Source organism: Podarcis vaucheri, assembly GCF_965113315.1.
Source record: "Podarcis vaucheri genome assembly, chromosome: 3".
Lineage (NCBI taxonomy): Eukaryota > Metazoa > Chordata > Lepidosauria > Squamata > Lacertidae > Podarcis > Podarcis vaucheri.
Window position 1 is genome coordinate 38547915 of NC_138761.1, and position 27186 is coordinate 38575100.

At 41.5% G+C, this 27186-nt stretch overlaps 2 protein-coding genes and 1 long non-coding RNA gene across 5 annotated transcripts in view; 2 read left to right on the top strand and 1 right to left on the bottom strand.

The window, feature by feature from the left end:
- The first annotated feature begins 531 nt into the window (after positions 1 to 531).
- Positions 532 to 4336, top strand: SAYSD1 (SAYSVFN motif domain containing 1). Its single transcript, XM_082214905.1, has 2 exons — positions 532 to 793; positions 3879 to 4336. Exons 1-2 carry the CDS (start codon positions 653 to 655, stop codon positions 4212 to 4214), a joined length of 477 nt encoding a protein of 158 aa, XP_082071031.1. The 5' UTR covers positions 532 to 652; the 3' UTR covers positions 4215 to 4336.
- Positions 4337 to 6787: 2451 nt separating this feature from the next.
- LOC309527919 lies at positions 6788 to 9521 on the top strand. Its single transcript, XR_014217435.1, has 2 exons — positions 6788 to 7664; positions 7908 to 9521. It is a non-coding gene; the product is annotated as an uncharacterized lncRNA (long non-coding RNA).
- A 581-nt stretch (positions 9522 to 10102) lies between these two features.
- GLP1R (glucagon like peptide 1 receptor) overlaps positions 10103 to 27186 on the bottom strand; it is a 101845-nt gene continuing 84761 nt past the window's right edge. For all 3 annotated transcript variants that reach the window (XM_082214858.1, XM_082214857.1, XM_082214859.1), the window contains 5 exons: positions 21008 to 21077; positions 19693 to 19781; positions 17758 to 17896; positions 15798 to 15839; positions 10103 to 12652 (listed from right to left, as the gene is read on the bottom strand). In XM_082214858.1, the coding sequence (XP_082070984.1) occupies positions 12485 to 12652; positions 15798 to 15839; positions 17758 to 17896; positions 19693 to 19781; positions 21008 to 21077 (508 nt within the window). In that variant the 3' untranslated portion in view covers positions 10103 to 12484. The remainder of the gene's footprint in view (positions 12653 to 15797; positions 15840 to 17757; positions 17897 to 19692; positions 19782 to 21007; positions 21078 to 27186) is intronic.

Sequence of the window (27186 nt, forward strand, 5' to 3'; positions counted from 1 at the left end):
TCAGGAGGGGGCTACTACCAACCGTGTTCCAGTTTCCTCCCCCCATCCCAATCCAGCAAATACAATCTCGCACCTGAAACTCTACAAGGGAAGATGGGCAAAGCCACGTTGGGGTGGGGAGTGCAGAAATGACAACGATCCTAGTTATTTATGTCAAGGTGTAGAAGTGCTCTGCTACAAATGTCCTTTCCCACCACCACTTTCTTTATTTGTCTCTGCATTTAACTCCTGCAAGTGGGAAACGAAGCGGTCACCATCCAGTAGCTTTAAGGGGCTCGTTCCCGTGCAAGCTCCCCAGACCCGCTGGAAGCAGGAACAGGCAGTGGCTTGCAGGGGAAAGCGTTTCCGTCTGGCTAACATTTCTAACCGTAGCTGAAAATTGAGGCCATGAATGACACAAAACTAAAACCTAAATAAAACTTAGCGGGGTGGGAACAGCTACTCCTCCTTCCACTTCGCCCTTCTGACTTGGTGCGGGCCTTCCTGCCCCTCCTCCGGTCCCGCCCCGGGGGCGGCTCTCCCCGCCGGGGCAGATCCCGGCCAGCCGTGCCGAGCGCGCAACGCCAGCAAGCGCCGCTGGGCGCCGGCTCTTGGGCGCTTGTGCTGGACGTGGCACCGGGCGGAGGCGGGCGCTGCTGCTGCTGCTGCGTGCATGGAGCAGAGGCTGGCCGAGTTCCGGGCTGCCCGCCGCGGCACCCGCCACACCGCTCCCTCGGCAAAGCCCCCAGGAAAGGCGGCGGAGGTGGAGACGGCGAAGGAGCAGGCCCAAGCCCGGCCCCCGCTGCCGAGTGAGGTTGGTTCGCTTCGGCGCGAGGCGGCTCCGCCTCCCGAGGCGCGTTGCGGGGAGGGGAAGGCCGCGTTTTCACCCGCTTGGCCTCGCCGCCGCTCTCCTTGCAGGTTCTTCTGCCGCTGCAGCTGCTCTCCCGTCAGAGCTGCCGCGTGCGATATTGCAACTCAAAGCGATGCTTATGCTGCGCGGTACCGCTGCACGAGGGTTGTGTGTTCAGTGCTCCAGGGCCAAACGTCTGGCGAAAGTTGTTAGCCTGGCCGCCTTTCTAACGTACTGATTTCCTGCGTGTACAGGTTCATTCCTGCATCGCAGGGGGTCGGACTAGATGACCCATGGGGTCCCTTCCAACTCTGCTGTTCTAAGGTTATCTCCTTCCTCCACCCCGCCGTGTTGGAGCATTCACAAATGAAGCCCCTGCCTTGAGCACTCAGGAAGAACTTTAGCACTTGGCTCTGCTCTTCCCATACGGATTTATTTATCCTCAGAGAGCCTTCTCTCTCTCCCTGGGCTCTACTGTTATCTCATACATTTTAATCACTACAGTTTTCTAACCAAGATCCTCAGGGGTTTCTCATCTCCACACCATCCCTGTGAGGTAGGAATAGGATAGGCCGATGATCTTCATGTTTCTTCTGTAGCTTTGTCAGGGCAAGATGCACAGCCAAGCAATGATTTGAACCCAAGTGTGCCTGGTGGTGATGCTTTCTGTTTCACAGTTCATACTGATCAAAATGTTCCTTATGATTGGGAGTGGGCATGTGTGCTCGTGAAACCTGTTGGGGCGACAGTGTAACACCATTTGCACCATATCGTGGAGATGTGGTCCAGCGTCCTTCAGGAGTTTAGCCATACATGGTCGGTCCATCTTTTATTAGGGATGGAGGACAAGTTTTGTTCTCATGGCAACAGTTGCCTTGAAGTTCATCATTTTACCATCTGGTGAGGTGTTCCAAGGGATTGACAGTAGAGTAGTTGGGAGAAACTACATGTTACTACATGTTATATAGAGAGTTAAATTGGTAAACTTTGTTAAGAAAAGGAAACAAGAGTAAGGCTGAAGAGTAAGCGTTAGAAATAGGGGTTTAAGACAGCATGAAAACAAATATGGCAGGAGAGGGTGGCATGTGTGGCAGGAAGATTCAAGGACAATCAAAGAAAAAATTAAATGTTTCAATGTAGTATAGATTGGTATTAAAAAAATTATTTTTATTTGTAGAATATGGATAGGTATCTTTTCAAAATGAAAACAGGAACACAGGCTTTTCCACTACAGTTCTCCATGACATATTGTGGTGTACAGGGATTTTCAACTCTGACAAATATGAAAGATCAGAAAAGAGAAGGGCTTCTTTGTGTTGGATAAGGAGATGAGAGTTTGTCTCAAATTAGACTTAATATAAACAAGATTACCCAGCAAAAGCAATCTCATACCTCTCATTGAATTTGTATACATACTTAAGGTACATATGTTGTAAGAGGCACATTTATAATTATATTTTGGGAGTGAGTCATGTTCTTACATAGCTGCTTTGTTTTATACTTTCTAGATGTCCCATGATCATATTATAAATTAGTTGTGTTCCATGTTATAAATGAAGCGCTGCTAGTTGTTTCTTTTTGTTTTCCAATTTATTTCTATCAATAAAAAAATTGGTGTGGCACAAATTTTTATTCTGAAAGTGTGGCCCAGAGAAAAGTTTGAGAACCACTGTTCTAATAGGAAGGCTAGAGGGCATGGGCTGAATGGATATTTTAGCTACTACTTACTGAGAATATAGTTTAATGAGCTTTCTGCTCTGGTCCCAAGTTCTTTTTTCAGAAGAATTGAGCATGAGTCTATAGACATACCATTATTCATTATTTGCTGTTTTATACTTTATAAAAGCTGAATCCCATCTATTATGGTGTTGCCCATGGTCTTCCTGTTTGGAGATATTCTGCTGAAATTTCAGTTTTCTTTGCCTACCTCAGTACTGGTAGCTAGTGAGCCATGCCTCTGGATTATTATTATTATTATTATTATTATTATTATTATTATTATTATTTTGGGGGGTGGGAACTAAAAACACTGGTCATCATTATAGCTGTGAGTGAAGGGTTGGAAAAAAACCGAGGGAAAACATTTTTCTCCAAAGCCGTCCCCCACCTCCAAATTAGTAACCCCAAAGGATTATGAAATACTTTATTTTAGAAATATGAACAGAATGTTTAAAAGAAGATGGAGCTAGGATACTTCAGTCAGTAGAGCATGAGATTCTTAATCTCAGGGTCATGGGACATAGTGGACAAAAGATTCCTACATTGGACTAGATGTCCCTCGTGCTCCCTTCCAATTCTATAATTCTATGATTCAGCCCCCCAAAATGATTACTAAAACTGTATCAGGAAGACTTTTATGTAAGACTGTGTACAGATCATTACAATTTCTGCACACTGTGACAAACAATTCCTGAGCTGTGCAATGAGAGTAAAACTTGCAAATGCAAGAGCAAGATGCATTTCTGCTTCTAGGAAGGCACTGCCATTGAAACAAGAGGAGGATTCAGTTCCTGCCATTGTGTCCTTCTGATTGTTGGCATAGCTGGTGGATCTGTTTGTTCTCTTGACTAGGCCTCAAAGGACTGGGAGTGGGAGAAAGTGCAGAACACCATAATTTTGTTGCCACCCAGTTCATGCTGCTGCAAATCTGTCAGATCCAAGATTCAAAGGCAAAAATGTAAGTGATGATAGCACTGCTTCTGTATTTGAGTGGAATACAAAAGAAGCAGCAAACGTTAGACTTGTTGTTGGAAAGGTATTTTTGAATGCTGCAGAGCACAGAACATCTTCAGGTAATTGCATTCTGCGATTCTACCAAGCATATATTTCCTGCAACATGGTGACATGGCCTTTGCCCAGCACAGCCTGACTCTTGCTTCTTACCTACTTCCGACCTATTGCTCAATCTTCTGCAGCATGTGAAAAAAGTGGTCTTTTTTGGAAATCAATATTCCATCACAAAATTGATCTTAGAAACAATTGCTGTTCTGGCCTTAATTATTTGTCCATTGCATAAATAACCCGGGTGGCTTTTTGTTTTATTTTGCAGGAATCCAGTCAAAGGCCAGAAAAGCCACAAAGTGAAGCTGTTACATGCCCTGCACCATGGTGGACCAGTTGCTTTCTTCTGAATGTCACCTTTCTCAAGTTTCTCATCTGGCTTGTCTTACTGGGACTGTTTGTGGAACTAGAGTTTGGTTTGCCTTATTTTGTCCTGTCTATGTTTTACTGGATCTATGTAGGAACCCGCGGCCCTGGAGAAAGACAGACTGGAGAAAGAAGTGCCTATTCTGTCTTTAACCCAGGATGTGAAGCCATTGATGGAACACTTACAGCAGAACAGTTTGAGAGAGAACTACAGTATCGGCCCTTAGCCCAGAGGTAACTAGTGCCTATACCAGTATCACTAGGTCTCTTCCTCTGCTTGAGCAAAATGGGAACTGTTTCCTGTGAGATTTTTCATCTTTTGAAATGTTTACAATATTGTAATTAAAGAGTTGAGCTGCAGTTACTGTTTCTTATACAATAAACAACTAAAGACAGGATATTAAACATCCATATTCAGCCTCCCCCCCCAAAGGTTCCTTTTCTAGGCTATATGGTTCTCACCATTGAAGCTGTTATTTTCATAGACATCCCTTTCAAATGAAAGCAAAATATCTTGGCCAGCTTTATATTAAAAGATCCAGGAATGCATGTACAAATATGCATATATATTTAGACCAATGCCAAACATTAATATATACACCTATTCTTTTCCTTGGGGTTTCTCTCCTCACCTAAGTTGAATTTGGAGACCTCAACAGAACCAGCTGGAGGGACAGGGGGACCTTACCTTTCATTGAGCAATAACCTCCAAGTCTGCTTATAACTTCTTTTAAAAATTTGATCCACTCCAGATTGTGGACAGAGTGGAATGCTTTGGAAAGTGGCAGAAGGACATTTCTAGGTTTGTCTGGCAGGGCAAAAAGCCCCGAATAAAGTTTAAGATATTAACTGATGCAAAAGAGAGAGGGGGGTTTGCCCTGCCGGACCTAAGGCTATACTATGAAGCGGCAGCCTTCTGCTGGATGAAAGATTGGATTCTATTAGAAAACACTGATGTCCTAGATCTGGAAGGCTTCAACAATTCGTTAGGTTGGCATGCGTACTTGTGGTATGACAAGGGTAAATCATATGGAATGTTTAAAAACCATATTGTCAGAAAAGCAATATATATGGTCTGGAAAAAATACAAAGACTTATTGGAAAGCAAAACTCCGAGGTGGATCTCACCAATAGAGGCCAAAGCTCGGAAAACAACCAATATGGAGGCTTACTGGCCGAAATATTGGGAAATAATAGAAAATATTGAAGGTAACTGGAGATTGCAGAGCTTTGAAAAACTAAAGGATAAGGTGCAAAATTGGCTGCATTATGCCCAAATTAATGAGGTTTTTAAGCTAGACAAAAAAACAGGTTTCCAGGTGGAAAAATCGAAACTTGAGACAGAGTTGCTTGAACCAAAGACCAAGTTATTATCGAGAATGTATAACTTGCTGCTTAAATGGAACACTCAAGATGAGACAGTTAAATCAGCAATGATAAAATGGGCTCAGGACATTGGTTATAATATTATGTCTGATGACTGGGAAAGGTTATGGACCACCGGTATGAAGTTTACTGCATGTAATGCTTTGAAAGAAAACATTATGAAAATGGTATACAGGTGGTACATGACCCCGGTTAAGCTAGCTAAGATTTACCATTTGTCCGATAACAAATGTTGGAAATGCAAGGAAGCTGAGGGAACATTCTTTCACCTCTGGTGGACCTGCCCAAGACTGAAGGCCTTCTGGGAGATGATCTATAATGAGTTAAAAAAGGTGTTTAAGTACACTTTTCCCAAGAAACCAGAGGCCTTCCTTCTGGGCATTGTCGGCCAGAAGGTGTCTAAAAAGGATAGAACTTTTTTTATGTACGCTACAACAGCAGCAAGAATTCTTATCGCTAAGCATTGGAAGACCCAAGATTTGCCCACACTGGAGGATTGGCACACGCAACTGATGAACTACATGGAATTAGCCGAGATGACTGCAAGGATTCGAGACTTGGGAGAAGAAGCAATGGAGGAGGACTGGAAAAAATTTAAAGACTATTTGCAAAAGTATTATAAGTTATATGAAACATAAGATGTCGTGTGATTGGGAATCTAGCCCCAGTAACAAAACTTAATTATTTATGAAATTTGACAAGATTTATGAAAGAATCAAGGTTTAAATGGGTAAAAACGATATTATGGTATATTGCTCAGAGTATATATTGATCAAGAGATTTAAATTTAAACTGTAATTGAAAATAGAAAGAAACATACGAAATAAGGATATAATTTGCTGATAAATTTATTGTTAAGAAATGCATTCTGCGAGGGATGGGGGAAGTCCAATGGAAATTTGAAATGAGTTATCGAAATGGTCGTGTTTTTCTTTTTCCTTTTCTTCTGGTCTTTTTTTTCTTCTTACTTTTTGATCTTTTTGTTATTTCTGTAAAAAATGTAATAAAAATTATTATAAAAAAAAAAAAAATAAAAATTTGATCCACTCCAGTATCAAAAGCAGAAGAGCCACATTTGTGGAAAGGATAATGTGACAATAATATATACATTAGGTTTGTGTTTCTACTGTATGTGTGTTTGATTAATGCTCATTAATCAAGAGAGCCAGTGTGGTGTAGTGGTTAAGAGCGGTAGTCTTGTAATCTGGTGAACCGGGTTCGCGTCTCCGCTCCTCCACATGCAGCTGCTGGGTGACCTTGGGCCAGTCACACTTCTTTGAAGTCTCTCAGCCCCACTCACCTCGCAGGGTGTTTGTTGTGGGGGAGGAAGGGAAAGGAGAATGTTAGCCGCTTTGAGACTCCTTAAAGGGAGTGAAAGGCGGGATATCAAATCCAAACTCTTCCTCTTCTTCTTCTTCTTCATTGAACTGAAAATTTGGATCTACACCCCACTTTTAACAAAAGTCAGCTTGCACAAAAAGTTAAACTGTACTCACACCACCACATATGATATGAACAAAGCAGCTGCATTAAATTTGCAGGGGGGAAATAGCAGATATCATTTGCAGAAGTGGTAGAGCTATGTACCATCAGCATACAGATGACATCTCAGCTCAGACTTCCGCATTCCCAGTGCGGGAATTTAAGGCACTTGCCTGGAAGCAAGTGATATTGAACATTCATAGGATTGTGCTTCAAATCACCTCCTAATAGGTTAATAGTAAGGTGTGATGAATAAACTAACAAAATATGAGAATGTGTTACAAAGGGTTGGAAAAGGCAAGCAGATTTTACTGGTGTGTTGTATCGGGTGTTGCTTGCAGAATGCCACATATTTTACTTTTTGAAAACAAGCAGGTTGACCAGTCTACCAGCTGAGGTACAGTATGTTTTAAATGAATTTAGTACCTTTTAGCAGACAATGTCTAAACACATAGCATACTGTTAAAATGGAATCCATCAGCATGGTTGGAGTGTTAACTCCTGTCCCTCAGAAGAGTAGCTCCGCTACTCTAATTCCCCGGGACCCTGGATTTGGATATGGATGAAGAGAAATTCCCCAGGCCAGATAACCTGTGTGCAGTTCTGCAGACAGACTCCCCACTCCCATACTTGGGGGCCATAGGATAGTGGTGCCATCTGAGTCAGTAGAGACTATTAAAGCCTATTTTCAACTCTCTTACTGAATTTATTACATTTCACTGTTTGAGTGTGTGTGTGTGTGTGTTTACAATGTCAGGCACCTGATTTGATTCCATAAAGATCAGCATTATCTTGTATTAGGGACACAGTGGTACCTCGGGTTAAGTACTTAATTCGTTCTGGAGGTCCATTCTTAACCTGAAACTGTTCTTAACCTGAAGCACCACTTTAGCTAATGGGGCCTCCTGCTGCTGCCGCACTGCCAGAGCCCGATTTCTGTTCTTATCCTGAATCAAAGTTCTTAACCTGAAGCACTATTTCTGGCTTAGTGGAGTGTGTAACCTGAAGCGTATGTAACCTGAAGCGTATGTAACCCGAGGTACCACTGTACAAGAGATGCTAGGTGTGCAAATTTTACTTTTTTTGGTTGCTTACTTTTTGAAGATTTATTCAATTCATTCATTGGTATGTGTGGATTCAAGGCCTGATATTTTAAAAATGCATGAAGGGAAAAAAACTGAATTGATTCTGCTCAAGTAGATCTAAAGTAAACTGAGATACAAATAAATTTATGTCTGACACATCTTGGAAACCATGAGGAGAGAATTACACAGTTAACATCAATTGCAGCAAACCTTTATATGGTAAATTACATTGCTTTTGCAAGACAAGGATGAATTCGCACGTGCACAAAGGAACATAATTCATAATTTGTTATCCATTTTTATAACATTAAAAAATAAATACATGCAATTATTTTTTTTTAAAAAGGATCAAAACAGTAAGGATAGAAATGTGACATTCACTCATTTTTAATGCTTAATATATATATATACACCATTTTGGTACATTTGCAATACGTGCTTCCACTTAGGTGCCTCACAAGTTGTATTAATTTAACAAGACTTGTGTGCATAACTGTGGAATGAAACTTACGTAGAATCACAGTGAGTGAGCAGGTTGCTGGTGCGTCTTGGGTTGCTCAAACTGTTTTTGAGCCCCGTATGAAGAGCAGTCTTAAAGCATACTATGAATTCCAAAGCAAAGGCAGCTTGAACATTGAGGCTCATGCACATCTCCTCTATTCATCGGTACTAGTTTTATTGGGAACGTTATAAACAGGCTGCTGGTAACGAGAGGGCATTTCTTGTTTCCCAAGGCTGCTTCCACCAGCCCACAGACATTGCTGAAGAGAGGTCTTGAGTGCTCTTTTCTGCATCTGCTATCTTCTCCCAAGACTAAACAAGCCTTTAAAGGAGTTGCATATACTGCATCCATCATCACTTTACTAGGAACACATTCCAGAAATGAAAAATACCTGGCTGAAAGAGGAATAGCAATACAATAGAACAAACAAATTTAACAACACCAACACTACATAATCAGTAGGAAGAGAGGATTGTGTATGGGTGGGTTTTTTTAGCAGCAATTGTTTCCTTGGTTAGAGTAAACTGGAAAATATCTTGCCAGTTGCAAAAGGGCTCTTTGAGATTTGGGTGGGCTCTACCCATCTCCTTCCATGGTCAGAATGCTCCTGTAATTCTGCTCCTTGAAAGCCCCATTGAACCAAGCTCTGCCAGTATGGTTTCCATAACCTGCCAAGATGGGTCTGGGACAAGACCAAAATAAGGTGGGGGCCCATGTTTTGTTTTATTTTATTTTATTTTATTTACAAAGGTCTTCAAAAGAGGAGAGGTTAAAAATCAAGGGAAACACAAAGTGATTTTAAGAACAAGGGAACAGTTACTGAAAGTTTTTAAAAGCCATGAATTTAAATGGCTGCCTAGCCTAGAATTTTGGCAAAAATGAAAGATAAATACGTGAAGGCTCAATTTACACACCAAGACAAAATATAGAAAATGTCTCTTGGGACACATCATTCAATAACCTTGCCTACTGCCTTTTTTCTTGCTGTTTGGTGAACCATGTGACGTTGTTTCCCATATGACAAGCTCTATTATGCTACAGGAATTCCAATGTTGACTAAAGGGCAAATTAAACATGGTGGAGCATGTCACTCATGTGTCTGCTCTCCTCTCATATAACACTGAGCTTGTCTCCCTTCCGCATGCTCCCCCTTCCTTTGTGTAAATCGGGTGGGGACCTCAGCCAGGGGGGGTGAGATGCAACCTTCCAGGACTCTAGTTGGCCCTGGGAACTCTACAGGCGTGGCTTAGACACTGCTAATCTTCTGAAGTCCCATTTTCAAAACACTCTCTAGTAATAACTGCACAATAAGCATTCACAGATCTCAACCATGCTTGCCTGTAAATAGACATCTGTAGCACAACTATTTCCCACCAATGGGGATTGTGTTGGAGTAAATTGTGAAAAGTATAATGGGGGAAAGCTTGCAGTTGTCAGCTTTTAAAACCAGGAAAGTGGCTTGAAGGAGGCCAGTGGAGACAGTCTATATGACCGGCTCTATAGACAATTTTAAACTTGTGGCAGCTACAGTTGCTGTGTCTGATGTGTAGGATTTCTGTCAAAGCCAGCCGATTCAACTCCTTAAAAGGGTTTGGTATTCCAGATCACTGAGCAGCCCACATCACTGAATTATGCTAGCAAACCTACTTGAGTCCAGTGGATTTTCAGAATCCTAATATGCTAGTGTAACAGTATAAAAGCATCACTCCAGCAAAGGTGGCGTGTCCAGCATGGCTTAGAGCAGGGGCAGCCAATGTGCTGCTCTTAGAAGTTGTTGGGCTACAATTGCATTTCCCCCCGACCATTTGTATGCTGGCTGAGGCTGCCGGAAGGTGCAGTCCACAACATCTGGAAGCTACCACACTGACTGCCCTGGATTACCACGTTGCTGAAGGTTTCTTTACTGTTAGGTGCACACAGTATATACGGATGCAGCTTGCAAGGCCCAATTATGGCATCACAGTACACAGCCATAGAGATTTCTATGCATGCACTACACAACACAGGGACAGTCTCCTGGGCCCACAGCAGAACCTTTCAGATTCTGGTAAATCCAAGGTCCAGTCCAGAACAGCCACAATAGTATCATGCAATATATTTTTAGAGGAGATGACAAGTTTCAAATGTACTTCAACTCGGTGCTGCAGCGCACACCATTACTACCAATACGGAAATTAATATATGATGATCTCTGAAACCAGAGTTTCTCTGTATGCAATCAAACGTTCTAGGAATGACTGGCAACTTGAATTGGATTTACTGAAAAGGCAAATTGGATTTATATATTTTTAATTCATTCCTGCTGAGCAGTCTACATAATTTTTAAGATTCTAAAGGCTTATTGACAAGCAAGAAATCCGGCTGGCTGTAGCATAGAAGAGTGAGCTGGCCAAAGTGCTGAAAATATAGCTCCTGAATCAGCTTGTTTTTGTTTTCAACATCTAGCATAAAAGAGCCCTGTTGCTATAAGACACTTGAAAAGGAAAGAAAAAAAGCAAGGCATAGAAAAAACCTATGCTAAAGTTAAGGACTCCTGTGAACAAATGTTTAAAGTTCTAAAATACTAAATTCTACATTTGTGTCTCCATAGATGTTATAAAGGGTATTATTTTCTCCATGTTCCTGTTTATCCGCTTCTATACCTACAGGGGGCAGAGAATAATACGTTGTTCCCTGTCAAATACTCAATTCCAGAAAGCCACTAACTACTTTGGTTCATAGTAATATTTGTGCAGCCTTCTGAAGCAGTAAAGGGCTATGAGAGTGGTAAGACTGGGCATTTAAAAACACACACTAATGACAGCAGAAAGGGTGTGTATTCATCACATAGAAAAGAACCATCATCTGCACATAGATTTAAGTTTCTCCGAGAGAGAAATTACTCTAACATGTTTGGGAGCATGCAACCAAAGGCCACATCAAATATCCAGTATTCATATACTTCAATCATGGACGTACCAGCAAAAATTGATCTGAATGGCACAAGAACAATTCAAGCCTTTTCAAATGATGAAATAGTAGGTGGCTCCAGTCACCAGTACTATATGCTGTCCCCATGCAGTGGATGAGTAGAATAGTCCTGCTGGGGTCAGTAGAGGATTGCTCTGCCACATAGAAATTGCCTGTTTATCAGGTTTACTATGCTGCTGTTTTTTACAAAAATGAGGGATAGAATCCAATGCTGCAGAGAAGAAATGTACAGCATGCACTATTTTTTTAAAAAGAGGTATGTGAAAGCATAAGGGTGTAAAATGGTTATTTGTTAAATAATCTTTCCCATTTTTAATTGTACACATTACCATAAAACAGAGAACACCTCACGCAACAAAAAGTAAACTACGTCTTACTGTGCCATAGGAGTGAAGAGATGAATAACCGTTCATTGCAAATAACATCACTGGCACTGGCCATTAGGTGTCCATGACACCACATGTGACCTTCAAAACTGCAGTGAATATACTATTCTTGCAGTGTGATTAGAGGGGGGCACAAAAGTCCCATTTGTGGAAATGCCTGGAACACCCAAGTCAAATGACTGCATACTGGGTGTTTAAGAAAGCTACCACTTGGAAAGGCTTGAAATGCTTCTACAGACTATGGTGACTGTTTCTTTGTAACCAGGCAAAAGTTTAATCTCCCCTTTTTCCTAATGGGAGTATTTTCTTGTTTGTAATGATCAGCTGCATCCTTGTAATTTAATCAGTAAAGCTGTCAACCTGTCTACCCATGCTAATAAATGATTACCTTTACACTTTGTGACAGCATCAACACAGTGTTTATAGGCTTTGGGCACCTGGAGGCCTCTGATATTGAGAAGAAATGCTTTAAGCTTACTTTAAAGAGCATGTCCTCCCCTCAAATGTATTGATTATATTAGGTGGCCGCTTTATTTTGAAAGCTTGTCCAGCTGCCTGCAGCCATGAACGAGGGAGGTTCAAGTCTTCCAAAGGCCTCATGCAATCTGGCTGGCTGGATATTCAAGGGGATTCGATTGTACCTCCTACAGTTCATGTCAGCTGGTCAGACTCCTCTGCACTAGCCTCCACAGAAATCTTAGCTGAATGTAGCCTGGAAAGTGGCAGCATAGACTGTGCTCCCCAGGGTACCTCCGCTGCTTATACTGTTGGCTGGGTACTTGAGAGGCTTCATGTTGCTGTCTCTGCGGACATAAAAGTGCTCTAGTCGCCAGCGCTCCCAGCTTTTCTGAAATTCTGTCCGAACCTTGCATAAGGAAACAAAAAGGCATGAGAGAGAGAGAAAGGGGAATAATCCATTTTTGAGCCACTTCTATTGTAGCACTAAGAAAAGATGAAATATCCCATATAATTAAACACTGGCAAGGTTCTAAAGCCGCCCTTGTTATTGTTTCAAATAATTTCTGTAATTACTTAATCAGTCCTTCATAGGTAGTTTCATAACCAAAATAATAGCAGCACTCTTTCCTTTGTCTATAAATAGATGTATGTCTGTGCAACAGTTGGGAACATTATGCCTTAACTGAACTCCTTGCAGCAACCCATTGATCTAAAATTAAGAGGGCACATGGTTCAAACTAGTCTGAATTTCCTGCTTCGACACCATTTTGAGAATCCAAGATACTCACTGTGACTGTCAACAAGTGTATTTCCGCATATAGATAGAGCTAAAGACCACAATTTGTAGAATGTTAATTCAACGGTTTTAAAATCTTGAATAAGACTGAAGTTCTAGGCATGCATAGGCTGCAATCCTACCCCTGTTGAACCACACTAACATACTTCTGAGTAGACATGGCTAGGATTGTGCTGTTACTTGGGAGTGCCCTTGAAGAGAGAGGGACTTACTGCTGGGTAAAGTTGCATAGGACTGGACTGAGGGGGGAATCACCTGGCAAATGCTGTTATGCTGACTTTGAGATCCATAGCAACAAAAAAGGGGAGGATTGGAGGGCTAAGAATACACACACACACACACACACACACACACACACACACAAAATGTAAGTGAAAGGAGAGTATTTTAATTACTATGGTTGGGTGTGGATACAAATTGGGAAAGCAGCAAAAGTAGGTTCACCCCATCTCGTTTTCTCATTTCCCAAAAAAATTTAATGGGGGAAAGTAGCGTTTTAATCCAATTGTCACTGCAAGACCAAGTCTATTGACATGTGAAAGAAACTTAGGATATAAGCAGGCAGCAAAGTTGGTACAACATGGTCAAATCTATTAGAGATTTCTGTTCTTAGGCTATTGGTAAGGGGGAAATAGCATTTGTATAAAGCAAATTATTTTTTTTTTAAGCTATTAGAGATCCAGGTCTGTAGCATTTCCCCCACCCCATAATGTTCGTAGTTTGGTTGTCATGGCCACAAATAAGCCTGTAAGCTTGGACAAGGGTGTCAATGATGTACTACTCTCTGGTTTCTCCCCCAGCCCCCAGGAGCTTCCTTGGCTGCCCCATAAGCCACTTTCTCAAGTACCTATGAACTGAAAGCTCCAAAACTGTACTGATTAAGGATAGCTCACCATTGGCCTTATAGTACTTATCTTAAACTAGAACTACAGATCCAAATGCAATGCAAGAGAATCGTAGAGTTGGAAGGGACTATGAGGGTCATCTAATTCAACTGCCTGCAATGCAGGAATCTTTTGCCCAACGTGGTGCCCAAACCAATGACCCTGAGGTGAAGAGTCTCATGCTCTACCAACTGAGTAACTTTAGGTTCCATCTTTGAACATGGATCTGCACTAATCATCTGTTAAGCAAAATGTGTGTGGTCCAGTTACAAGAGTAAAAAGGGTGCTGATTTAAATAGTTAATTTTTTATTCAGAGCTGCACAATGTGTACACTAGGATTTGATCCATCACGGTAGCAGCAAAATTAGAAACTGCAGCAAAAGCCACTTATCACATCAGCTAGAATTAGCTCTTTGCACAAAAATAGAGGATACTTAATAAGGAAGTACTATGTCCCTCTTGTAAGTGGATAATTGTGCAAGCATAAGCCAGCTAATTCATCTCAGTAGCTCTTGTACTGTAGATACTACTGTTAAGGGGGGGGAATCCATTATGAGGTCTCTTACTGTTTATGATCTTTTTCAAAGGCTAGTCATATTAGCCTGTTGCAGAAAGCAACAGCAAAGAATCCTGTGGCACATATTAAAGCAGGTGGTCCAGATCTTAATCTCCGCATCCCTGGTGGGCCAAATCTGACAGGTGGCCAGTCCCTGAGTCCCTGAAATGAAGTTTCCAAGACCCCCTTTCTGTAAAAGTTCAGGCACAGGGATCTGGCACCCACTGCGAAGACATGCAAGTTCTATAGCACTGCCTTGAAGATATCTCTCTGTTCTGATCAAAATTTCACACAAAATAGAGAAACCAACCCAGATTATCGCCTACTAGGGCTGGGCGATATGTGCCACAGGATAATATGTGCCACAGGATTCTTTCCTGTTTTCAGCATCGTGATACCAGCTAAACATCGTGATATGCCAATATATCATGATGTCTAAAATAAGGATGGAACTATGTAGATGCAAACCGAGTAATGTCCTGGCAACTGCTATTACTTAGGGGTCTAAAACTGATAAATTTTTACTTATCTTTAACATATTGTTACAACTGTTATTTTATAGTTCAGCTAATTTTTAAATTAGTGTGTTTTCTCTAAAATAGGGAGGGAAACTATATAAGGGGAAGCAAACACAAAAACACTAGGGGAAAAAACCCTTCCTCTTTTTTCCCACTGGTGAGGGTGGCTGGGAAGGGAACAAAGAAAAAGAAAGCAGTCAGCAACACATAAGGAAGTATAGGGTTGTGGGAAGAAGTGTGTGAGAGAAAGCAAAGGGGTGAGGGGAGAATTGGCGGGGAATTCAAGGCTGAGGAGGAGGAAATTGGGAACGTAATGAGGGGGGAGACAGATCTACACACAGAGAGAGAAGAGAAGGGGAAGGAGGCTTATAAAATGGTGACCAAACTATTCAAGCTTTTAAGCTTTTCAGAGTCCTTGTTTTCATTCAAGTAACGTAATCCTTTTAAATTTTATTCTGGCAGGGTCAACAAAATCCAACTTGGCAACAAGATAATAAGGCTGTACAACAAAAATTCCTCCAATCCCGATACACATTTCAAGTTAACAAGCAAAGGGATGTCTTCATACAGGTCTTCAACTACAACCCTCAACATATCAGGGCTTTATTATAACTTATCACTTTATTTACTCAAAAATCAATACAATGACCTTCTAATTCTCCATACTCCTACTTTGATATATTCATAGAGAACGCTATCTGAATGCTTTAGTTTTCTGTCAACTAAATTACTTGAAAACATTCTTTTTTCTCTCTTTTTGTATGGAAGGTAATACTGCAAAATGCATGCCTCTTACCTCACTGTTGTTAAAACAGTAGAGAATTGCAACCAGAAGACCCTGGGGGGGGATCAGTACAACAACAAATATGAGTTAGATAATTCATACTCATTCTTGCATTAAACTTCATTAGCCAAACTAGGAGAGGAAACTATATCTAATCCTGCTACAAGTACATCTTGAGACCAGAATGCAAAAGACTTCATCCCTGTAAACTGAGTAATACCCTGCTGACTCAGGACTTGAAGAAGCAGCTCCTATAATGTGGCACTTAAATTCAATTTATTTGCAATGTAAGAGTGTGCCTTTTTCTCCATAAAAGTGATGGAGGAGTCAGTGTGTTGTATTGGTTAGTGTTGGACTCCGACCTGGGAGACCTGGGTTCAAATCCCTGCTCAGCTATGATCCTCACTAGATGACCTTAGGTTGTTGTGATGAGAATTTGGGAAGGGGAGAACCTTGTGCTCCACAGAGGAAGAGAAGGATATACATGTAATAATAAATACATACAGATGCAACAGAACAGTGACTGTTTCAGCATAAAAAAGCAGCAGATACAACAAATAGATCAGGGGTCAACAAACTTTTTCAGCAGGGGGCCAGTTCACTGTCCCTCAGACCTTGTGGGGGGCCGGACTATTTTTTTTTTTTTTAAATGAATGAATTCCTATGCCCCACAAATAACCCAGAGATGCATTTTAAATAAAAGGACACATTCTACTCATGTAAAAACATGCTGATTCCCGGACCGTCTGCGGGCTGGATTGAGAAGGCGATTGGACCGGATCCAGCCCCCGGGCCTTAGTTTGCCTACCCATGAAATAGATGGGCAATCAGGACTTTCACAACTGAAATCCAGATTTGTGAGTGACAGCATCAGTGACACCTCTTATGCAGATGGACATCTTCATGCTGATCACTCCTAGTTCAAATAGATTAGCAGGCTCAGGGCTGATAGTTCATTTACCATTCTGCAAAAATCAGTGCCAGTGCTTGGTACTTCTGTGAGGCTCATGTCCCCCGACTTCCTTGTTTAGCGACTGTTGTGGGAGGAAGCAGAAACCTTTCTAATGCTCTGATGGAAATGTGATAAAAACAAAAGAATGGCCTACTGGATCAGGCTCCCAGTAGCCCCAGCGAGCAAAGAGTTGTAGTTCAAAACACTAGGTTGGGTTACCATAAAATAACCCCATTATAATTTCAATTTCATTTTGTATACTTGTCCAAAAAATTCTAATTTTAAGGAAGACCAAAAAAATATAGCCCATGTTTGTATTTGTTTTCTTCAGCAAATACAATTCTTCAGCATGCTGTGGCGTAAATACAATTAAGCCTTACAGGCACTGAGTGCCAATGAAAAATGAACTTATAAAAGCTTTCATTTAAATTTGTGTTGATTATTCATTGGAAAATATTTGGCCATATCCAATTCCAGATGGCGGTTCGGATCTGATGTCCTAGATCTCTTTCCCAGTTATTCTGCTAAAGCCTCAGCGCCTAGGGCTTGCCGATCGAAAGGTCGGCGGTTCGAATCCCCGCGGCGGGGTGCGCTCCCGCTGCTCGGTCCCAGCGCCTGCCAACCTAGCAGTTCGAAAGCACCCCCGGGGGCAAGTAGATAAATAGGTACCGCTTACCAGCGGGAAGGTAAACGGCGTTCCGTGTGCAGCTCTGGCTCGCCAGAGCAGCGTTGTCACGCTGGCCACGTGACCCGGAAGTGTCTCCGGACAGCGCTGGCCCCCGGCCAATAGATGTGAGATGGGCGCACAAACCCCAGAGTCTGGCAAGACTGGCCCGTTCGGGCAGGGGTACCTTTACCTTTACCTTTATTAATTGATGCATCTGCATTGAGAAGGGTTCTAAATGCAGGGTGCTCAATTGATTTTTATAATTGTGCATCATTTTATTTTCGAAACTGGTCTGTTTTGCTTGAAGCACTGATTATAAATGTTGTTCTGAACACACAATTGCTGGGTACTACCTGAAAGGAAGAGGAGGAGAGTTCAAAAAGGAGCTTCACAAAGCGCAATGTTCCTTGGGCATGCTCATCAGTAATGTAAGCAAATACAATCTCGTGGGTCCCCAACAGTGGAATCAGAGTCAGTGTAGATTTGGCCAATCTAGAGAATAGAAAGCATAGGAAACTTTAGCAAAAGGGCAGTATCAGAACAGAAAACAAAGTCTTTGGAAGACCCTTATGAACCAGTCCCAGCTCAAACATGTACTTGTTTGGGTTATCTTAAGCAAATCACACCTTTAATATTCTAATGCTCAAATAATAAATAGATGCAGCTTATATTGACTAATGCATAATGACTAATGCATAATGCATAAAATACTTTTACTTTCCCAGTGTCCCTTTCAGTTTCATGTGTACCATTTATCACCTTCTTTCAAAGCCCCTATGTTCCTCTCTCAAGCACCATTATATTTCTTGTTCACAAACTTGGGCATTCTTGAGTGTCAGTTTTCCCCCATTTGTAAATAGTGAGTACTTGCTCACCTGGATTGAACTGTTCCTATTAATTAATTATTGGTACAATAACAGAATATTAAAAATGTAGAGGTAGTAGCATAAAAACAATAAATGATGAAGCATAGGGAGCAATACACTGCACCCCAGACTATACCATCTGTACTAGGCTCCAGAATTGCCTCCCCTCTGTGGGATCACCATGTGCTGCGTGGCTTTTGGAGATCAAATGCACTCTAGCTACTAAAAAGTATTCTCACAGAGGCCATCAAGTTCTTGGCAATCATTAGGCAAAAGTCCTGCTGAAGGATTTGTATTAGTATTCTATAATGTGTGACATCTTCAAAGCACCATCAGCACATTCGTTGATAACTAACTTTGAGAAAATGAAGAGAACTACTGTGATGCAGTAAGAATATATATTTGCTGGACATATGCTCCAAAACCCAAGGAAATGGTTAGTAAAACCTTAGTAGTAGTAGTAGTAGTAGTAGTAGTAGTAGTAGTAGTAATTTATTAGTGTCAATATATTTTACATTACACTTCCGAGAGACCAATGATTAAAAAGAACTGAATGAAAAGGAAGCAGCAGAAACTAGAATTCTTGATTCTGATGTTGGAAAACAGGCTCTGCATAAACACAATGTTCGAACATATATGACGTGGGAAGTCAAGGACAAGCTGATACAGCAGGACAGAGATGTCACTGCAGGACCTGTGCTAGGAAAGGATTTGTAATTGCTTTACCATGACCCTGTGTGCTGCTAAGGGATGTGCAAAAGAAATAGAACTAGCTACCTGTTCAAGCATCTGACTCAATGTTTCCTGTTAAGTAGGGTTGGGAAACTGCCCCTCTGCGTCAATGTCTGTATTCCCTTGAGAGGAAAGTGGTCAGGGCCAAAGCATGCACACACACATAATGCCTTGCTCAGGTTCTTAAACACACCACATTCCTTCTGACACATACTTTCAGCTTTCGCAGCTTCTGTGCTGTGCACTGAGGAAGGGGCTCCCTTTTATCACCACACAGCATAGAAACGTAGTCATGTTTTCATCCATCAGCAGCTCAGCAGCAGGACTTAGCCGCAGTCCTTCCCTGCCACAATTTCTTGATCAGCTGGGGATTGTGGGGAGGCAAGTGGGCCAGAGGTTTCCCACCTCTGTCCTTTGTTATGGGTATCGGCTCATATTGCCAGTTTTTCTCTGCATCATTACTCCCCAAACACTTGTCTAATCCTTTGTTTTTGGGATTGAATTGAAAAAAGCTGAAGACTTCCTCTTATTTAAAAACAAATAGAAGCTCCCGATATGCAATCAAACTGTGATAGTTTCTGCTCAGTGCCACCTCCTAGCTGCAATCTGAAATGATGTCATTTAATCCGTTCCTGCAAGCACTTTCTCCTAAGATAAGCACTGAATAGGTTTGCTGCCAAGATGACTCACCTGCATTTTATGTCAGTTTTGCGCAACAGGTTGGCTTGCAGCTTAGAAATGATAATGCAAATAACCCTGATAAAGATCAGGAAATTTACCTGGATAAAACAAAAAGTAAAGGATTACACGGTGCATCTTTTAAAGCAAACTTCTATTAATTCTAAGACTCTACAGAAGTATCATCTGCCAGGTAGTTCAGCCCTTTTCAGAGTGCCTCACACTCTGAAAAAGCATAAACCACTGACAGACAATTATTTTTAAATGCAAATACCAAGTGTAAATTCATGGGGTAAAGTTTTTTGGAAACTAGAAAGATTATTGTTGAGATATACAGACTGCCCTGCTGATTTCCTTTGCCAGGTTCCATCCATCTCTCTATACTTGAAAACATGGTCCTCTGCAAGAAGTCAACCTAACCTGCAATCTGCAGGAGCCAAGTATCTGGCGTATGCTACTCAAACTTGAAGAGTAATACATAAAATGAATATTTGTTCACTAAGTTCAAGAAAGAAGGCTGCGCCCACATGATTTGTGTCCTGGAGTAGCTAGTGATCCACAACTGGAGTTCATCTTGTAAACAAAATAGACCTTACAAATAATGGTTTCATCTGTCTATATATCAGATGAGTTTGTAGCTCACTGCTACAAATTACAGTTTTGTTGGTATCTTGTGGGGAGTGCACTGTTTTTCAGGTATGTTGTTGATGGAACCAATATTTTTTTTAGGAAATCATCAGGATAATCCATGTACCTTGACAGTAATTATTCTAGAGTCAAGATGTAGACGTGGTGTTGGTTAATTTATTATTGCTTTTAATGATCCTCTGTTTATGATTGCCTTTCACTGTTTTAATTAATGTGCTTGTAAACCGCCCTGAGAGTTCTGCAATAGGGTGGTATACAGATGTAATAAATAGGTTAATTTATACTTGGCAATGTACATTGAAAGGTTTCTTTTAGACCAGTGGTTCCCAACACAGGGGCAATTTGATTTTTAAGGGGGAAATTCGAGAATGAGTTATTAACAGTTAATGGCCTTTTAGGCTTCCTCCACGTGAATAGGTGTTCATTTTTTGAATAATAAGAATAATAAGTGACTTGTTTATGTGATGGACACCAAGGTCAAGAATAAGTAAAGTGTCCCCACAAACTCATCCTCTACAAACATGATAGTTAAAAACCAAGGGCATTACCTACCACATTCTCTACTTCAGTACAAAATACATTTGTTAGTGGAGGTGCACACCAGTACAATGATATTTCCATCTCTTTCTTTTGTCTCTGGAACACACTAAATTTTCTGCAAAGATTCCTGATCACTCACCCCTATAGCAACAAGGATGGGCACCCTGATGATCAGCCAGTAGTTCATGTTAAGATTCTTGTTCCAGCAGCTAGAGAAGTAGAACAAGACAGGCAGGGGGAAACTTTAGTACATACATGCAATAATTTCCTCATCATCACACGTCTCGGCAGCGTAGATGGAAAACAACAGCAAGTGCTAGCAAACCAGCACGGTACATTGCACAGATGGATGTAACTGCTTGCTTGCCGAAGAGAAAGCTTTAGGCTCATCTGCAACGATCACTGCTAAACTGGGTGCTCTTAAGCCTCTCTTTCTGCTTTTGTATGACAAATTTCTCCAGCACAATTTGTCATGAATTATCAGTAAATGATTATGGAGAATTAGTTTATTAGAAGTCAGAATACAAGCCACTGTGAATTTTGTTAGTCAGTCTCCTCCCACATACTAGAAAGTCTGAGCTTGAAGCTAGCAATGTTTTAACTCCCATTATAAAATCCTTGTACCAACTCTTCTTTCTTCGCAGTGTGTCATTTTGGTCAGAATTCTAGGTTTGCCACAATTTTCCTGCTCCCAGTTATCGGTTCAAACACCTAGCTTGTTTGGACTTTCAGTGATTACCTTCTCTATCCCATCTGAATTATTTTATGAAGATGACAGAAAGGAAACAAGCCTATGGCATCCACAGTAGTTTATTGGTGTAGGCTTCCTCCTCAAAAATAGCCTATTTTTGTTTAGAAATTCTCTGCAGTTAAGAAAAGCCAAGCATGTTCTCCCAGTAACATGCAGAGTGCCTCCTCTTGTTTGAGAAGAATACTTGATAAATTGATCATTTTGTAACTAAGGCATTCAGCAGTATTGAAGACTAGAAATATATGCATTCTCATGATGTGTGTATCTGTGTGTGTGCTCACAGAGGTGTCTTGTATGTAGCAGGGACCCATGGTATTGTAGTGTGCATCCCTCCCCACCCCCTGCAAAATTCCTGGCAGTGAGGTCAGGCCACCCAGTGTTAGGGTGGAGTGAGATGATTTACCCTTTACTGCAATGGTGTCCCTGAATGCAATTATTTCCTTTTCCTCGTAAGTTGTGATCCACCTTATATGGAATGGAGTAAAGATATGAACTGCTCCTCAGCCAATGCCAACAAGCAGTGGCGTAGCGTGGGCTGTCAGCACCCGGGGCAAGGCAAGTGATTTGCGCCCCCTAACCCGTGGATTTGCGCCCCCATACCCTAACCCCCAGATGTTGCGGCTGGTGCGGCCGGGCCCCCCTGCACCCCCCATGCTACGCCACTGCCAACAAGGCCTGCCTAGCCCCATCCTGTATGGTTTCTTGTTCCCACAAGAGTGTGACAGAACGTTGGCTAGATGGAGAGGTACCAGGGCTCATGAAAACTGACTGATAAAAGGTTAAACCAGTTGTGAGACGTATGGGTTATGCATCGTGAATTATCAACCTCACCATGGGCATTACAGACAAACATATATGCACCACGCTGCAACAAATGCACAGGCTATGACGTGGGGATGGGACATTATAGCTCCATTGGGGCATCATTTATGTTACCCACTCTGCAGCATATAGAAAGCCTGCTAACATGCATCCAAACACATGAGCTAACAAGTAAACACTCTCAAAGCATGGAAAAAGGTGGAGTGGTAGTTTTAGTTCCAGAATGGTTCCCTCAGTTTCAGGTGGTTTTACCGTTTTCCAGTGGCCTTTGCATCGCAAATTTATTTTTAAATATCAGTTTTTTCCTAGATAACTTTCAATGACGTTTTAGCCACTGGCCACATTCACATGTATAGACCATGGATTACCATGAACCAGTTGAGGGCTAGTGCACACTGCAGAACTGCTCTCCTTTTGCTCTTTCCTATGCTGAGCTGAGAGCAACAAAATATGATGTTAATCCAAGCTTTTTTCTTGGCTTACCATTCAGGGTTTGTTTGGGAGAAATGAACCACAACTGCTACTTTAGATGAGATGGTAAACCAACCACTCAAGAAAAGCAGCATCAAAACAGGAGCAATTTTTTCACATGCATTAGCGTGGTCCTAGTTCACACCAAGCCATGGTTTATGGGTTTCTGTAATGTGTGAACATGGCTACTAAAGCATAGGAAAAGTGTGTTTATGACATTATTACCAGTAGTTCTCTGAGGAAGGACTTGGTCACAGGAAAGTCACTTCAGGGATACATGTGACCAAGGAACAGTTTTATGGCATATTATTTGGTCCGACTTAAGAATTATTGCTGGATAATAAGTGTGCTGGGGAAAAGGTTTGCTTTCCTCTGAATAGCGCTAGAACAAATTTAAATGTTTTCTGGTATAATGATATAGGTTGAGTAATGGTGCTGTGCATTAAATTCTGCTAGACTTCCTTATGCATTAATTGGCTTCTTACAGCACACCACAGCTTTAACTGCTTTTAAATGTATACCAATGTGCAATCAAAACATCATTACAGTAAAATTAAAATGCCAGAAAAACAAAAAGTGGTAGGAAAATGTAAGTAACTTATCTGCACACACTGCCTAGTTCCTTTGTACTTTCCCAAGCCTATGTTATTAAATCCCAAAGCTTAATGCAATCATCAGCATCCATTATAAATGCTTCAGTAAGATCTAAATCTAAGTTGAGGAGTCAAAGACAGCAGAGCACAGTTACCACTTCTCAGAGTAGTATTTAGAATTTCACTAGATCACATTCACACTGAGAAAGACTCATATGTTCAAGGATGCCAACTCTGTTGTTGTTGTTAGCAGCTGCCCATCTGACTGGGTTGCCCCAGCCACTCTGGGCAGCTTCCAACAAAATATCGAAACACAGAAAACCTCAAACGTTAAAAACCTCCCTGTACAGGGCTGCCTTCAGATGTCTTCTTTTTCATATTTTTGTCCGAGAGGCCAGATTCTTATTGAGGTGGTAAGCTTTTGTCTGGCCTGTACCACTTCCCTGCGGGTAACAACTAAATCTTACTCCATTCAGAAAATTGCCTCTTCATGGAAAACATCAGGGAAAGGGATTCTTAGCCTAGTTATGTTTTCTATGCACAGAGAATTTTCTATATAGAAGAACAGAGAAGCGGACACGGAGCAATGGATCCAAACTACAAGAAAGAAGATTCCACCTAAACATTAGGAAGAACTTCCTGACAGTAAGAGCTGTTCGACAGTGGAATTTGCTGCCAAGGAGTGTGGTGGAGTCTCCTTCTTTGGAGGTCTTTAAGCAGAGGCTTGACAACCATATGTCAGGAGTGCTCTGATGGTGTTTCCTGCTTGGCAGGGGGTTGGACTCGATGGCCCTTGTGGTCTCTTTCAACTCTATGATTCTATGATTCTAACATTCAGTTATGCAAAATTTCCACTTGCAGCCTGAAAGGAGACCCTGCAGACACAGGTTTACCATATAAGTGGAATCTTTATTGAAGATCAAATTACATTTCTGTACATGCCATGGGGTATACATTAAGTGTGTGTGTGTGCTGGGAAATATTTGGGATCAAATACACTTATTCATCTTTTCTAATCCTCAAGTGCTGCAAATCCACAGCAGATCAGAGTCAAAATAAGTGGCTGAACAAGAGCAGCTACCGGTAAGTCTGCACTTCCTAAATTCCTAAATTCCACACTGGACTCTGCCATCATTCTGAGGACTGCTCACTGTTCAGCATAAGCAGTGCAAACATTCCTGGGCCAGATGGTCCTTAGCAAGCAGAATTTCAAATATATTTTATAACTGCACGCATGAGTAAACAAGGGCTTAAGAATGAAATTGCTACACCAGAATTTGGTGGTTTATGATGTTACACCAGTACTGCAGAAAGCTAAGACAGTATGCACATTCTGAATTGGGTATCTTACATATGGCCCCAAGCACTACATAGAAATGTAGTCTCCCTTTTTTGTTTTTTTAAAATTCGGGCTATTCTATCCCAAAATAGATCATCATAATGGTTCAATGTGATCAGTCTTTACCACAGTACCTAAGCAGCAGCCAAAGGGCACCATACAACAGAAATACATTTTGCAAGACTGACTAACAACTGAGGCAAGTGAACAGCCAACATATTACCACAAGGAGGCAAAAAACAAACACACAAACAAAAAACCCTGGTCACCTGCCAAAGTATTAAGCGAGCAGAACTGGGAAAGGAGAGGATTCCTTTCCAATTTTATTTACATTTGGCCTTGCTTGGTAAACAAGACTCATCCACTGAATTGCAACTAAATAAAAATTCCACCCTTTCTAACAACCTGTTTTATAAAAGCTAACTTGTACCATTTATGTAAAAGAGCTGCCCACTTATGATGGGGTTCTCTGTCTTTACTGTTTAAAATTATTGATTTTCAGTACCGTACAGACTTAGAACTGTCAGTTGCTTTGAACCGCTGTGGTCTGGACATTATTCATTTCTTAATATCCCTCCTAAGCAAGGAGTTATTCCAGACACAAATGCAATTTACAATCTGCTGCACATCTACTGTAGCATCACAGAGACAAAGGGTAAGTGTTGAGCCTAAGGCACAGAAACCTTGCACTTTATAGAGAAGAAAAGGCACAAGGTTAGTTATTATACCATTTTAGAAATATTTATACAAGTTTTAGTTTACCCAAATTGCCCATTAGGGCCTGCTGAACGCATCAGACAGTGGGTTTTGTTTAATAGAAATCATAAGCCAGCTTTGAGTAATACAAAAGGCAAGCAATTCAACATGAACATTTCCTGACACATTTTTACATTGCCAAAAAAACTACTGAGTTTGCAGCATGCTTAGAAGCAGGGATTGGAAGATGTCTGGTTTTTTAAGGTACTGTATACTGATCATCAGAACAAAAATGGTCCTAGTCAAGGTCTTGCTTAGTTTGATCTGGCTTTAGACAAGAACTTCAGAAAATGCTAGGAATATTTTTGATGGGCAATTTGACGCACACAAAAGTGTTACATGACTTATGAGCCAGGTGTACAATTCACATCCATAAGAACTCTCTCAGAGTAATTAACATCTTGTCTGGTGTGCTTTAAAAGTGGGAGAGTAGGCTGAGAAGAAGGGTACATTCTGTGTTAGTTGAACACACCCTCCCTCAGATGGCATGGCACCCAGCGCAGCTGGTAGCGTGACTGTCACACAAACATCCAGTCTATTTATACATTCATTTTTCTGAAATTAATGCATTCAGAGTGGGTTCAAAACAGATACAATGTTAACAGGTTCATTACAAAAATGAATTATGTAATCAAAACAATTTTAATAGTCAGTACAATTTCCAATGCCTAATAATTCATTATACGTACACTCCACAATGACAGCACATTATTTTAGGGGGGGGGCACTTAGTGCAACACTGGAGCAGGTTCTTAAGAGTCACACTTTTGCATGCACAGGAGCTTGCAGTACCAAACACTGTGGAGATATAATTCTTCAAATACTTAGGACTGCATGCTGGAAACCAGGACTGGTCCTTAGCATGTGCATTGCCCACTATGCTCATACACTTTACGCCAACTCTTTAAGGTTAATGTGCGAAGTGCCTGTGCCAAACTCTGAACTGGCTATACATAACTTTTACCCAGGACATGAACTTGTGCTCTTGTAGCTAAAGAAAAAATAATAACCAGCATAAGACATACATAGCTGCTTGCAGTTGTCATGCCTCACCCACCCTGTGCTCAAAACTCTATGGGGACTTTTGACCTTTGAGTCTAGGAATAAGAGTTGGAGGAGTTGCTAGTTATTACTGCCATTAGTTTAGGGGCTACACTACATTAATTGTCCTGTTGGTAAGGTTTATAAAAGGTAAAGGACCCCCTGACAGTTAAGTCCAGTTGTGAATGACTCTGGGGTTGCGGCGCTCATCTCGCTTTACTGGCCAAGGGAGCCGACGTTTGTCCGCAGACAGTTTTTCCGGGTCACGTGGCCAGCATGACTAAGCCGCTTCTGGCGAAACCAGAGCAGCGCATGGAAACGCTGTTAACCTTCCCGCCGGAGCGGTACCTATTTATCTACTTGCACTTTGGGGCATGCTTTCGAACTGCTAGGTTGGTAGGAGCAGGAACCAAGCAACGGAAGCTCACCCCGTCATGGGGATTCAAACCACTGACCTTCTGATCAGCAAACCCTAGGCTCTGTGGTTTAGACTACATCCCCACCCACCTCCCTTTGGTTTATGCCCACTAAAATTTCTTTGATAT

What these genes read in the sequence shown, in the direction of transcription:
- SAYSD1 (XM_082214905.1), top strand. Translation starts at nt 653, where the DNA reads ATGGAGCAGAGGCTGGCCGAGTTCCGGGCTGCCCGCCGCGGCACCCGC. An exon ending in GGCCCCCGCTGCCGAGTGAG is followed by an intron (nt 794 to 3,878) that starts GTTGGTTCGCTT and finishes TTTATTTTGCAG; the next exon opens with GAATCCAGTCAAAGGCCAGA.